This window comes from Pseudocercospora fijiensis, assembly GCF_000340215.1.
Source record: "Pseudocercospora fijiensis CIRAD86 unplaced genomic scaffold MYCFIscaffold_7, whole genome shotgun sequence".
NCBI lineage: Eukaryota > Fungi > Ascomycota > Dothideomycetes > Mycosphaerellales > Mycosphaerellaceae > Pseudocercospora > Pseudocercospora fijiensis.
Window position 1 is genome coordinate 1539128 of NW_006921538.1, and position 13555 is coordinate 1552682.

General features: G+C 45.4%; 3 protein-coding genes across 3 annotated transcripts; 1 reads left to right on the forward strand and 2 right to left on the reverse strand.

Annotated features, from left to right (window-relative positions):
- Positions 1-47: 47 nt before the first annotated feature.
- On the reverse strand, positions 48-1785 carry MYCFIDRAFT_155932 (uncharacterized protein; the record flags this gene model as incomplete). The annotated part of the gene is made up of 1 exon (XM_007930987.1): positions 48-1785. Exon 1 carries the CDS (start codon positions 1602-1604, stop codon positions 48-50), a length of 1557 nt encoding a protein of 518 aa, XP_007929178.1. The 5' UTR covers positions 1605-1785.
- A 301-nt stretch (positions 1786-2086) lies between these two features.
- MYCFIDRAFT_211974 (uncharacterized protein) lies at positions 2087-3781 on the reverse strand. The gene has a single exon (XM_007930988.1). The coding sequence runs from the start codon at positions 3187-3189 to the stop codon at positions 2272-2274; it is 918 nt and encodes a 305-aa protein (XP_007929179.1). The 5' UTR covers positions 3190-3781; the 3' UTR covers positions 2087-2271.
- Positions 3782-4305: 524 nt separating this feature from the next.
- On the forward strand, positions 4306-5544 carry MYCFIDRAFT_56620 (uncharacterized protein). Its single transcript, XM_007930664.1, has 3 exons — positions 4306-4450; positions 4504-4728; positions 4787-5544. The coding sequence occupies exons 1-3, from the start codon at positions 4448-4450 to the stop codon at positions 5432-5434; spliced, it is 876 nt and encodes a 291-aa protein (XP_007928855.1). The 5' UTR covers positions 4306-4447; the 3' UTR covers positions 5435-5544.
- The last annotated feature ends 8011 nt before the right edge of the window (positions 5545-13555 follow it).

A 13555-nucleotide genomic window follows, 5' to 3' on the forward strand; every position in this document is an offset into this window, starting at 1 on the left:
TACGCAGTCGCATTCTGAGTCGACTTGGAATGTCGTCTGATTGATCATTACTCCTCCACAAATTCAACCATGACTGTGCCGTTCTTGAGACCAGCCTCGCCGATGGGCGTGTCGAGTTGATCGATCAAGTTCTTACCCATAGCCACCAGCTCAAAAGGCTGGCCCTCTTTGCCCTCGAACGGAGCAGCCTTAAGCCACTCGTAGATTCTTCGTACAGGATCGTTCAGCTCGAAACGCCGGATGACACGTCCTCCAGAATGTCTAAATTGGATCCTTGTCGTCTCGGGACCTGTCGATGTAGGCTCTTCGTGAGCATTCCTGCTCGAGATCTTCGAGAATGGTGTGTCCTTGGTAGGCTGGTCCACGTCCATATCTTCCTCGTCCCTCACTGGTGCTTTGCCCTTACCATTGATGTTCTCTACTGACTTAGTGAGTGCGTCAGGGTCTTCGTCGGTGGTCGGTCCACTTCCATTCGCGAGGCTGTTTTGCAATGCCATTTCGAGCATTTCCTCCTCGGTCATGGCTGCAACATCCTTCTTCGACTCCTTTCGCTGCTTCTGAACTGGGTTCTTCTTCTCCAGATTCAGACTGTAGCGATCAAGGAACTCGTGAAGCTCCATGAGGAATTCGGCCGCCTTTGGTGCAGGTGAGCCTGACCATGTCTTGACCTGTTCGCCGGTTCGTGGGTCGATAATGGCGATGTGAGGGTAAGCGGCATCGTTGTCGCGCTGGTTGGAGAAGTAGTAATTCACGTATTCGCTACCGCGTGGGTCGTCCTTGTTGTATTGCAAGAAGAGAAAGTGCTCCTTGATCGTCTCGCGAATCTGTGGATTCTTCCAGATGTCACGATTAAGTACTTGACAATCGAAAATCGACGGGTCCTGCACGTTGACCAGAATCCACTTCTCCTGATCCTTTCCCTCATCTCGCGCATCTGCGAGGCTCAGCGGCGTGATGAGGTCGACGGGCGGTCGGAAAAGGTCCGCGAGCAGATTTGACTTGGCAGACTGATCGGATGCTCCTCCAGTCGCGCGAGACAAGGCTGCTCGTGATGCCACGGGATCAGACGCATCGTAGTCATTCCAGATTGACGCTGATCCTCGCTGGTTGAAGATGCCTGGGGCGGCGCGATTTCTCCGGTCACGGGCGAACATCTGCTCTGCTATAGCAGCATTCATCTGTCGTGGATCATCGCGCCATCCTGGACCGCTGCTTCCTGGTCCTACAAGGGTCTCGGTCGTTCTTGCCATAGGTGCTCTTACGCCTTCCTCATCATATCCACCGCTGCCACCAGCTCCACCAGCTCCATACATCTCTTGCTGTAGCCGTCTCGCCATCTCTTCGTCGCTCTCTGCCTGCTGCTGCACTCTCCTGCTTCCAGTCTCTTGTACGTCGTCGTCATCGTCGCTATCGATGGTGATGGGGTCATTTGATGGACGGGAAGGTGCTGGTGGTGCAGATGCGCCTGTACTGCCAAGATCCGGATTGCTGAAGAAGAGTTCTACAGCGGCTTCGACATTTCCATCGGCGAGCTGAAGGAAGCGCTGTGCTTGCTCGGGCGTGGCCTGCGTGATCGCGGTGAAGGTAGCGACTTCTTCGTCCATCTTTCCTACTGTCGCGAGCCCACCGGCTCAAGCGCTCAGTGCGTTGATTATTACGTGCTGAGTCGTGCCAGGAGTGTGCAGAGCGCTGTAGTCCGGTTGCAAGAAGTTCAGAAGGAGTTGGCGTCGGGCAATGTTGGAGTCGCTCCCTGAAAGGAATATATGCGCTGTCTGCTTGCAGTAACGATAGCAAGTGGGTGGAGGCAAACACGAGGCTGTTCTATCAAGAAGCAGAAAGTGTGTGCAACAGCAAAAGTCGCGTTTGTGTTCAGAAAGTGACACTGATGGCCCTGCACATGCTCATTACGTCGATGGCGATTGCCTGAAGCTAGGACCCCTGCCCCCTCCACCCGACTCGCCGGGCCTTCACTTGACCGGGCTTGCACGTGAAAATGCGAGACATGGCGAGAATCGGAAGGATTACGCTTGCGATGGAGAAGATGAAGACGTGGAGGTAATATGTAGGGAAGTATACAAATGGAATTCAGGTGACAACAGTAGTGGTATCGAAGCATACAAGAATAGCTGATCTGCCCATGCCCATGCATCTCGGATTTCATGCTCTCTGCAAACGCCACATCCATGCCTGTACAACATATGAAGTGATTGATGGCTCCGCACATTCCTTCCAAAAAGTCCGTCCGCCCTTGAGCCGAGTGTTGGACACAGCTCACATCATCATCTCGTCGTCACCCATCTGCCTCGCATGATCCTGCTGGTTCATCCGTTCCCAGTCCGCATGATTCCTGATCTGCTCGTACATGCCATACTGATCTGCCATGTTGCCAATGGGGCTCGCAGGAGCCCACAGACAGCCAGCATTGGCATACACGGGATCAGAGTGATGCTCATATCCTTCTGCTATGTAGGGCTCTACCTCTGGCTTGCTGCTCAGTGGTCCACGTCCTGCAGCGATAGACGCTGCCCGTATACGCGCTGCCGGAGGCCATGCTGCTTCACCCGGCTGTCGGATCGCTGACATTGGTTCCGACATGTAAGCTTGAATCATGCTCTGCTCGTCTCTGGCTTGCATGTGCTGCTCATATCGGACTCGTGCCTCTTCCTCCTCCCTCTGTAGGCTCGTCGAGCCCCAATGATTGTTCAAATGCTGCTCGAGCGGGTACGATGGTGGAGAGATCCTCCACAGCTCAAGGAGGCGGAGTCTCTGCTCATAGTCAGCGTTGGCGAAGAGCTCTATCTGATTGGGGAGGAGGGAAGAGGGATCGATGCTGTTTTGTCGTAATGTCTCGGCCATTGCCTCGGGCATCAATGACTCGTTATACGGCGGCGGTGGGCTTCTCGAAGGCTCAGACTGTGTTTCCGCTCGTATGTAAGGCGTGCCCGTGTAGTGAGCCGATGCAAATGTCAACGGTGCATCGCTCTTCTCGGGACTCATGGGGAGTTGCTGAACGATCGTCTGTGCTTGGCCCTCGTACTGCGGCTGCTGCACGGCTGCAGCTTGATGCTGTTGCTGCTGAGTAGAGAGCTGTGAAAAGAGCTGTGCGAGCTCGTCATGCTGATACGTGTTCATGCTGCCCTTGCTCTGCCCGGCGAAATCTGCGCCTGCCGCCTTGATTCCACACTGCATGTGACTAGAAGTTAGTCGGGTTGAGGGGCTGGGGCGGCCTATTGTCAAGGCCGTGGCTTACGTGTGTGCAAGTATGCTCTGCTGTCCAAACAGTGCCTGTGTACTCGACAGGAGTGTTGTAGCTGCACCTATCGCAGTAGTGAACAAGAACTGGCCAACCCAGCATGTCCCGGTGCCGATATTGATCCCGTGGTGCCGGCAAACTCCAAATGCGACCCAGCAGACGAAGTGGTTCGTCCAGATTGATCCTCCAAAATGCCAAAAGAGGTTGCTATTTGGTACGAGTCAAAAAGGAAAGGGTGCAGGAGCAATGTCAAGATCAAGCACTCTTCCTTCTCAGCTTTCTTCGGTCGCTCTTCTCGTCGATACAACCTCCCTTGGCTTCTCGTCGAGAAGATTGGCTTCTGAAAGCAGAGAAGTCGAAGGCGTGTCAATGACTTTCGGAAAAGCAAAGGTCTCGACGAGTCTTCCCGTAATCCGACAAAGGAGTGCGCTGTGCTGGACGGCGTAGCCGCTCTGGTGGGGGTTCTTGGTTAGATTGCTTGTATTCGGTCGTACAGTAAGCTATCGCTATCGACTGCTATCTACGTGCCAAAACGAAGAAGGAGGTGAGTGTTGATATGTGGGAGGAGGAAGGGAGCAGGGGAAGAAGTCATATCTGGCGGTATGATGAGTGACGGAATGTGATCACGCCGGTGCGCGTCATGCAGCTAAAATTGGGTTGGGACTAATCACATTTCATTCGCCGCAAAGCCTGCAGTTGGGCAACAACGAACAGGCCGGCCCGCGCTTCTCTGTCACGCCGACGCCGACATTTGATTTGAGCCGCTGAAACGTGGCAGTTTGATGGCCGTCCTGCCATGCGGAAGAATTGGACAAGATGTTGCAAAACACAGGCCGTAGAAATGGCACACGTTTCACTTCTTCTGCAAGTAGACTTGGGCCAGAGGGAAGCCAAATCGCGATGCCCGCTGCTACGGCGGGCTTTTGGAGGCAAGCGTGACATTAGTCTCGGGTGTATCCGTACTGGCGTCCGACGCGCGATCTCGAAGCTGCCTGTGCCTGGGCTGTATGCCTGCCCGAGCTCTAGAAACAAACCATCAAACACCACCACCCAATCGACCACTTCACCTCGCCATACATCAAACACACCCCATACAGCTGCGCACAGTAGACATCTTCAGTTTCATTCCAGCTCGACTGCTCTGCATACTGCTGCGCCGACCTTGACTTCACCACCGTCTTCAAAACAGCAGCCATGGTCAGTGAAACACATAAACTGCTGTCACATGCATTGGCTGACGGCTTGTATAGACCTCCATAGGCACGGGCTACGATCTTTCCAACTCCGTCTTCTCCCCCGATGGTCGCAACTTCCAGGTCGAATACGCAGTCAAGGCAGTAGAGAATGGCGGCACAGCAATCGGCATCCGCTGCAAGGATGGCGTTGTGCTGGCACTAGAGAAGCTCGTCACAAGCAAACTGCTCAAGAAAGATGCGAACAAGCGGATAGCCACGGTGGATCGGAATATCGGCGTGGTAAGCAATGCAAAACGTGTCGGAAAGTGATGCCCATACTAATGCATCCCCCGACCAGGTGCACTCTGGCCTCTTACCTGATGGCCGACACTTCGTCTCCCGCGCGCGCGACGAAGCCTCATCCTGGCGCAGCACATACAAAGCACCCATCCCCGTCGCATCACTCGCGAACCGCATGGGCGCCTACGTACAAGCATATACACTCTACTCCTCCGTACGACCATTCGGCATCACCGCCATCGTTGGTGGCTGGGATGCAGAAACCGAGTTGGACGTCGATGGTGCAGTAGGCTCAGGACCAAAGGTGGGAGCTGGTGGCAAGACCAAGGGTGTCAAGGAAGGTGGACCGTACCTCTACATGATCGAGCCATCAGGGCTATACTGGGGTTACTATGGCGCCGCCACAGGCAAGGGCAGACAAGCAGCGAAAGCTGAATTGGAGAAATTGAAGCTGGATCCAAAGGCTGGCGAGACGCTCAGCTTGGAAGAGGGCGTGAAGGAGGCGGCTCGCATTATCTACGTGGCACATGACGACAACAAGGACAAGGAGTTTGAGTTGGAGATGACTTGGATCAGCGCAGTCAACGGACCGACCCAGGGCAGACATGAGGAAGTGCCGAAGCATCTGCGGGAAGAGGCTGAGCGTCTGGCGAAGATCGCCATTGAGGGTGAAGATGAGGAAGAAGAAGGCAAGATGGAGGAGTGAAGAATTGATGGAATGTAAGATACAAGTGCATAAGACGAGCATAGAGCAGCCGCGGCGAGGCGAGGCCAGGCGAGGCGTCAGGCGCTGCATTTGCTGTAACAATTCCTGACATGGCCATGATTCGAATCTGATTACCAGGAGCTACATATTCCCGACCCTGTGCCGACTAGTACGATTCTGTAAAAGACCTATGGTGCCTTGCAAAAGGGCCTGGACGCTGGAAGCGGGGGATTAGGGCCTACTACCATATCTTCCAACTGAGCAACCAACGACTATATAGCATTAAATATTGCAGTAACACGGTCGCAAATGCGACTACTATATGTTATCTTATATACTGTATCTTCTTATATATATTAAGTACCTATAATAGTGTTGTTCGTGCCGTATCTATCTAGAAGCCGTATTTTTAGTACCTAGCTAGCTTTAGGCCGTTCCCTTCGAATCCGTATACCTCTACTATATATATATATACTATACCTGCACTTATAAAACAAGACGAGAACCTAATATAATAGGCCTTAGATAATAGTATAGAAGCCTACCTTGTCGTTAAAATACTACTTAGCAACTATTATAGCTCGCGGACTACTATTTAGAACCGGATTACGAGGTAGAAGAAGATAGCGACTATATTTCTAGCAAAAGGTAGAAGGCCGCATATTATAATACCGGCTATACGTAACGATCTATTAGACTTCCTAATAATAAGAAGTATATACTAGCTCGAAGAGATATAGATAATATTGCTAGAAAATTACTTTAAAGAATAGGTCTTATAATCGACTATTAGTCGCTATCTTAGCAGTAGTAACTTTATATACAAATTGCTATCTCGTACGGCTTTATAAAGAGACCCTATTATAAGGGCACTATTTAAGGCTAAGTTACAGTTATTTACGGCCTTCTAGATTGTATACCTTAACGAGTCTTATACTTTAGACAAGACAGCCCTTCGAAGGCGTAGATAGTTACTAAGAGGTATGCTAGCAAGGGATGTCTAGTATCTATACTATTCGTAGCGATATACGATCCTTCTAGTATATACGATTAATAGCTATCTTCCGGAGCTACTAATACAATAAGGCAGTATTAATAGTAAAGACTTTATAGCATTTGTACGCTATCGAGTATTACTACGTTGTACGCTATATCTAGGTCTACGGTTAGTTATACTGCTAGATAACTGCAGTACCTATTTAAGAGCTATTCTAAAGGAAATGTGCTTAGCTAAGGGTATATACCTACTCTTTCTTCTACTATATTCGCCTAACTATAACGCTATTGAATTAAGCTTTAAGCACCTAAAGTACTAGATTAAGAAGCACTAGCAGACAATGCCTAAATACAGGTTACCTTACTAGCAGGTAGACTTCTAGGTATACCTAGAATTAGTATATAAGCGATAGGGTGACAATATTAATTACCTAGCGCAGTTCAAGCACTACAAAGTGCTCGAGAAGCTATATAAATATAGTCTAATACTGCCGGCGGAGATATAGAATAGGAGGCAGTAATTGCGATATACGTTAAATTCTAGCTCGATTTGTGTACGGAGTGCTAAGACCTTTTATACTATAGTAAATTAATACTATATTCTCTTCTAAGGAACTTCTAACGGTTGCCGTTTATACTATTGCTACTAGAAGTCATTATATCGTCTCTTAAAGGCGTAGCAATTTCGAGGCTTAGCACGTCGGAGCAAATTTCAAAATGTCCGATATTTAGCTAAATACTATATATTATTACAACAACACTACATTATTGATATTATAATAGCCGGCAATTTAATAACAGGTACGGCGCTATTATATAAAAAAACAACGATATAAATCGTATATATAGTTGTAGTGTAATCTATCGACAACTAAAATTAATATTATCGGCTAAGCTTAAAGGTAGTAAGGAAAGCGGAGGTAGGGCTTAGAATAGCAAATTTGATGTCAAACATTTAGCTATTAAAGATTCAATACCTATATAGCGCTAGAAGTTAACTATACTCTATCCAAATCAATCTATATAAAGCACGCGGTCTACCTATAGTATTACCTCTTATACCTCTAAGTTATAGAACTAAAATCGGATAGATAGTTATAGTGATCTAGACAGCTAGGGTTAGCAAAGCTAGCTTATTATTATATCGGCTTCGTACCTCTCAATTTCGGCTACTTTAACGCATTATAGCAAAGTCTATAACTTGCTTACGAAGCGCCTATCTAATGCCGAAGGCCGGCACTACTCTCGCTAACCTATTCTTATTCTCTTAGCGTCGCAGTTATCTCAAATTCTAGGCGTTATCTATAATAGCTTTAGTAATAGCCTCCTACCTATCCTACTATATCGGATGCTATTAGAAGAACTAGACTAAGAAGAGAGGTGTCTCTATATAGTTACCTAATATAGTGCTAATATCCGGCGGCACTAGCGAGCTACGGAGCTGTTACTATAGTATAGATTAGACCTACTATTAAGGTTGCAGAGCGCTTATAATAGCAGGGTTAGCTATTATTAGCCGAAACAGTATCGGGTTAAACTATTGCTACTATTGCTACTGTTGCTACTATTGTTGTTGCTAAAGCAAGGCTATAAGCAAGATAGACTCGCTGCCGCTACTGCTATTACTAGTCGGTTACTATCGCTCGGTAGTAAGGGCGCCTATAAGACTATCGATTATATGCTATTACTAAGAAGCCTTATTCTTCGCAGAAGCGGCGGTCTTAGCCTACACGTATTCTTCGTAAGAAGCGACAATCTTGTCGGTAATCTCTATAGGCATATAGTATAGAAGAGCGCTATTAATTCGGACTATATTAGCAAATTCCTTTGCGTAAGAGCCTATTACACTATAATAGACTCTACGGCGCTTGTAACAGCTAATTCTACGACCTAACTTCTTATTGTCGCACTAGTAATTATTGCATTCAAACTGCTTAAATACTATCGAGAATACCTCGTCGTCTTTACGGCATTCTTCCTTCGTCTTGTTATTAGTATTCTTTCGGCTATTCTTAACCTAAGAGGCTAGTTATAGCGGCTCTAGTAGATCGCTATTAATCTTGACAAACTAATTACTATTTAGTAGAGTTAATAGTCGATTAGGTATAGCAACGCGCTTATAGCTCTTAAGGACCTTAATAATATAGTAAGTGTTAGTATTAGCGTAATAGCGTAGGAACTTAGCTACCTTTTTATAATAGTCGTCCTCGTAGATAATATTATAGAAAGTCTTCGAGCGCTTCGGTATAGATAGCCGTATATAGTAGATAGTAAATACACGGTCTAGCTATTATTGTAAGCCGAGCCCTTCTACAAAAACCTATAAAGCTACTCTATCCTTAACCTTCTATATTAACTGCGCTATCTTATTGTTATTTAGCCTCGAGTAGGCAAAGTCTATGTTATCATCTTCTAGCACATTATTTATAGTTATAATATTGTGCTATTTGCCGTATAATCGATACTAAACGATCTATATAAGATCTGCGCTAAAGGGCTTCTTATTCGCTTGTAGCTTCGACGTTAGTATAGCTTTAGGCATACGTAAAGTCGGTCGGCGTCGCGAGCTAGCTTCTAAGTGCAATTTCTTAATAACGCTATTAAGTGTCGACAATAGCTTAGCAGGAGGTTTATTAGACAAGTCGGCGCTATTATTCTACCGTTTAGATAATGTTTTGCGGGTCTTGTTTCGTAGTGTTTTGCCCTTAGTCGATTTCCGCTTACGCGAAGAAGCTAGCTTTACGCCCGCAGCTAGTACCTTCGGCGCCTCCGTAGGCGGCTAGTCCTTCTTAATACTCTATCTTATATAATACTAACCCCCCTTAGCGGGCATACTAGTTCTACGAGACGCTAGTTTTAGTACGATTACTAGCCTCGGCGGAACTGTCTTCCTACGAATAGAAGGCTCGGAAATAGTAGAGGGAGGTAGCATTTAGGAGGTCCTCTCTAAGTTAGAATATACTAGTTCTACCGCTTCTTTCGACCGTATATATATTATAGGCTCGTCGTTACTTGTCTCTTCGCCTAGTAATCTATTCTCTTTATCGTCGTCGTTATTGCTATCCTTATTATATAAAGAGTTAAGCTACTAGCTAAACCGCAAGCTATCGTCCTATATAGACAGATTATTAAATACTTCTTAGGTACGTAGAAGATATACTTCTTGTTAGTATAGTTGCTCGTTAAACGGAATAGTATTAGGCGGAAATAGTATATATTGTTGCTATAGAAACTAGTGTTCAAAGTCGCGTTATATAAACGGGGGCGGGTGTTACGGATCTAATTAGTTAGAGTCCTTACATAATCTTAGAGCGACGCTAAGACTAGTAGGCTGAGCTGTCGCTCTATCTTACTAGGAGCGATAGGAGCGGTCGAGAGCGACAGCGTCGCTTACGTCGCTCGCGACTATAGACAAGATGTCTCCTTTATATTTAGGAACGCCGGAATGCCCTTATAGCTCGAGGCGTTTAACTTATATTACCTACTTACTAATTGGAATTACCTTTGTACCAATTATTCTATCTCTGCCTCCCGCTTATATTAGCCTCTCTAAAGAAGCCTCGGCTTATACGTAATAAGAAGTTACCTAACGATCTGTCGCGAGTAACTGTAATACTTTGAACGCCCTTAGGATAAGTACCTTATTATAAGTCGGAAGGGGAACTCCCGCCCCTAGCGAGACAGGCAGTACTCGACGTACTACCTCTAGTGCTAGCAACGCACTCGGAACCTATACCGGAAACGATTCTCTTAAGATCGGAAAGCTAGACTTTTATTACGGCGACCGAGACAAGTTCGATACCTAGGTTAGCTAGATAGATATATATTTCATATTTAACTAGGTTTAAGATAACTTAAAGCTAGTCTTCGTAACGACGTTTATGCGAGGTAGGGCTTAGCATTAGGTTAAACCATTTCTTAGGACCTATCTAGATAGTAACGGGACCGACAATTCGGATAGAATCTTCGCAAGCTACGAAAATCTTAAGCGTACGATAAAGAAGGTCTTTAGATCTTCTAACGAGGTTGCTACCGCAGTTAGGGTTATCTAACACTTAACTTAGAAGGGGTTATATACCGATTATGCCGCTAAATTTTAGGAATACGCCTAACTTACGGATTAGGACGACGAAGCTCTTATAATAATGTATCGGCGAGGTCTTAAGGATAACGTTAAAGACGAGCTTATACGCGACGGTAGAAAAATAGATAATATAGGAACATTAGTTAAGGTTACGATCGATCTCGACGATAGGCTCTACGAACGAGCTTTAGAACGACGTTACGATTCTAAGACTTCTAGAAAAGCTAGTTACACTCCTAGATACGATAATAGACGAAACTATAGTACCTACGATAAACTAAAGGGGAACAACTACTACGGTACGTAACTAATAGAGCTAGACGCTACCTAGAAGGGTCGAGCAATTAAAGGAAGAAAAGGTAAGAGTTCGCCTAAGAAAGTAGGAAGATTAACTTGCTATACGTATAGTAAGGAAGGCTATATAGCACGGAACTGCCGCGGCAAGAATATAGTACGACGCGAACAGTTTAATATAATACAACGAAAGGACTCGGGTAGAGAAGGCTACTAAATAGTAGTAGAGCTATACTCTATTAATAACGCGCCGAGGACCTACGTAGAGGTCGTAAAGAAAGAGCTACGACAAATCTATATAATAGCACGACGATAAGAACCCGTATATAGAGCCCTTTACTAGAGATTCTATTACGACGACTAATACTAAATTCATTATTCTACTAAAGTAGAAGCAGGATTCTTCCCTTAGATTAGGCGACTCGTACGAGAAGATGCGAAATCCTAGTTAGAAGAAGAAACAATTGATAAATCTTGCTTAGATGCCGATAATAAAGAAAACCGAGATCCGGAAGCTTTATTCCCTCCCGGGGAGGAGTTAGGAGCTATCCTAGAAGTACCGGAGTCCCCTTAGTAAGAGGAGGAATAGTAAGAAGATTTAGAAGGAAGTCTAGATACCGAGGAAGAAACTACGAATAAAGAGAGTAAAGATGAATTCGGGATTAATAACGATACGATCCTTATATTTATAATAGATACACCTATAGCAGCGCGAACAATCGCCTTATATCTAGTACGCAAATACGAGGAAATGTTTCTAAAGGTTAACGGACAACGGAAGGTCGATCCTATCCAATTTGATTATTTCTAGATAAGCTTACGGGCAAAATTCTAGAATTACCCCCGGATACCTATAGACTATACGTACTATAACTTTATTACGGAGCGAGTACCGATAGGAAGCATAATTACGCCCTACGGATACGTCCTACCCGACGAAAGGACGATTATTACTTAAGACATACGTTAGACGGTTTAGCGATTAAATTAGCAATACTAAAAGGCTATAGCAGCGTAGGGACGGGACGCATGCAACGATACCCTTAAGGAAAAATTATATGCCGAAGAAGCACGAACGGTAGGACTACGGATCCGTAACTAGTTAGAACAACGTTAGGCTACTAATTAGTCGGGAAACGGACCAACTCTCTAGATTAGAGTGTTCTAAGAGAGTTCCTTAATACCGAAAGCGCTCAAGCATTAATAGCAGTCTTCTGCACGAAAGTTATCGTTAACGGGCACCCGACGAGTACATTAATAGATTCCGGAGCGAGCGGGAACTTTGCCTCCGAATTATTCGTTAAAAGCCGAGGGATCGCAACCCGAAGTAGAAGAGAAGGAGCGTATAAACTTATAGCAGTAGATAGGTTACCGCTACCTAGTATAGAACGAGAAACGATACCGTTACTACTAGCTATCTAACAGCACTACGAGGAGATTGTCTTAGATGTTACTAATATAGCTAGTTATAACATTATATTAGGTATACCTTAGTTGAGAAAGTATAACCTAGTCGTAGACTAGAGAAAAGGAGTACTTATATTTAAGGAATGCGACTATATAATCGGCATTTAACCTATATAGCGGTAGCGTTCGTAGGCAGATAAGATTGATAAACGCAGGGCGACTCGTAAGACGTTTACGTCGATAGGAATTACGGAGAACCGTATTCAACCCGGATCGATACTACCGTTAGGTTAGGAGGGTTATAATAATGATTACGGGAAGGATAGAAGTTATACGCTATCGAAGAATGAAACTAGAATCTCGGACCTAGACATTCCTAAAGAGTATACTAAGTAGAAGCGACTCTTTAAAGAGGAGAGAGGCAAGGCAGCCTTACTTAAACACTAACTATAGGATTATAAAATACACTTACAGTGTGAGAAGGGTATGTTAGTAGGTAGATAGGGTAGTAGTAGGTATAGGTAGTATTCGATAAGGATCTAGGAGGAGAGGGAGGAAGGCAGGAGAGTTGGCCTAACGCTAAGCGCCAAGCCCTGCCTAAGGTACTAAGACCCTAGCTTCACTCGGCCTAATTACATACCAATCACGTGTAGCCTCTTTAGCTCTAATACACGCTTCCCTTCTAAAGGCCGCGCCCTCGTAGCCTGTCTATATTCTACGACCTCCATTGCCGCTAACTTAGCAAGTCTAATAAGCTGCTTAGCCCGTACTGAATTAAACACTTAACTACCTAATTATATAACTATGTCAAACCTTACCTCTAAATAATACAATGTATAACTCTAACTACGCTATCTCTATATATAATAAACTATAAAGTGATATATATCTATAAGAATTAAGGGCCTTCGACTAATTATAATACGAGCGCGTCTTCCCTACTGTAATAGGTAGACGTACGAGGTATTGCAGCCCTGCCTCCGCTCTAAGTAATGTCGTACCGAGTTCTCTACGTCTACTCTAAAAGACCTAGAAATGTCCGCTCCGAGGGTTTGTCCGTTCCGAGGGTTGTTCTTGTTATTCGTAGTTTCGTTAGCCCTAATTAGCTAGGTTTAGTAGCCTTTAAGTGTCAATCTTATCTTATCTTTTCAAAAAACACAGCTCGTCTAGTTTCTATAAGTAAAGGCTATTATAAGTGTAGTAGTGGAGGTTCGCCTCGCTTAAAGGGTTAGATAGATCGAGGAGTAACCTATTGTCCGCAAGATCGACCCCGGCTAGCTTAGCTCTATAGTTTTGCCCTTAGTTAGTCTATTAGTCGCTCAATCTTTTAACTTAGTTAA

What these genes read in the sequence shown, in the direction of transcription:
- MYCFIDRAFT_211974 (XM_007930988.1), bottom strand. Translation starts at nt 3,189, where the DNA reads ATGCAGTGTGGAATCAAGGCGGCAGGCGCAGATTTCGCCGGGCAGAGC.
- MYCFIDRAFT_56620 (XM_007930664.1), top strand. An exon ending in TGGATCGGAATATCGGCGTG is followed by an intron (nt 4,729 to 4,786) that starts GTAAGCAATGCA and finishes TCCCCCGACCAG; the next exon opens with GTGCACTCTGGCCTCTTACC.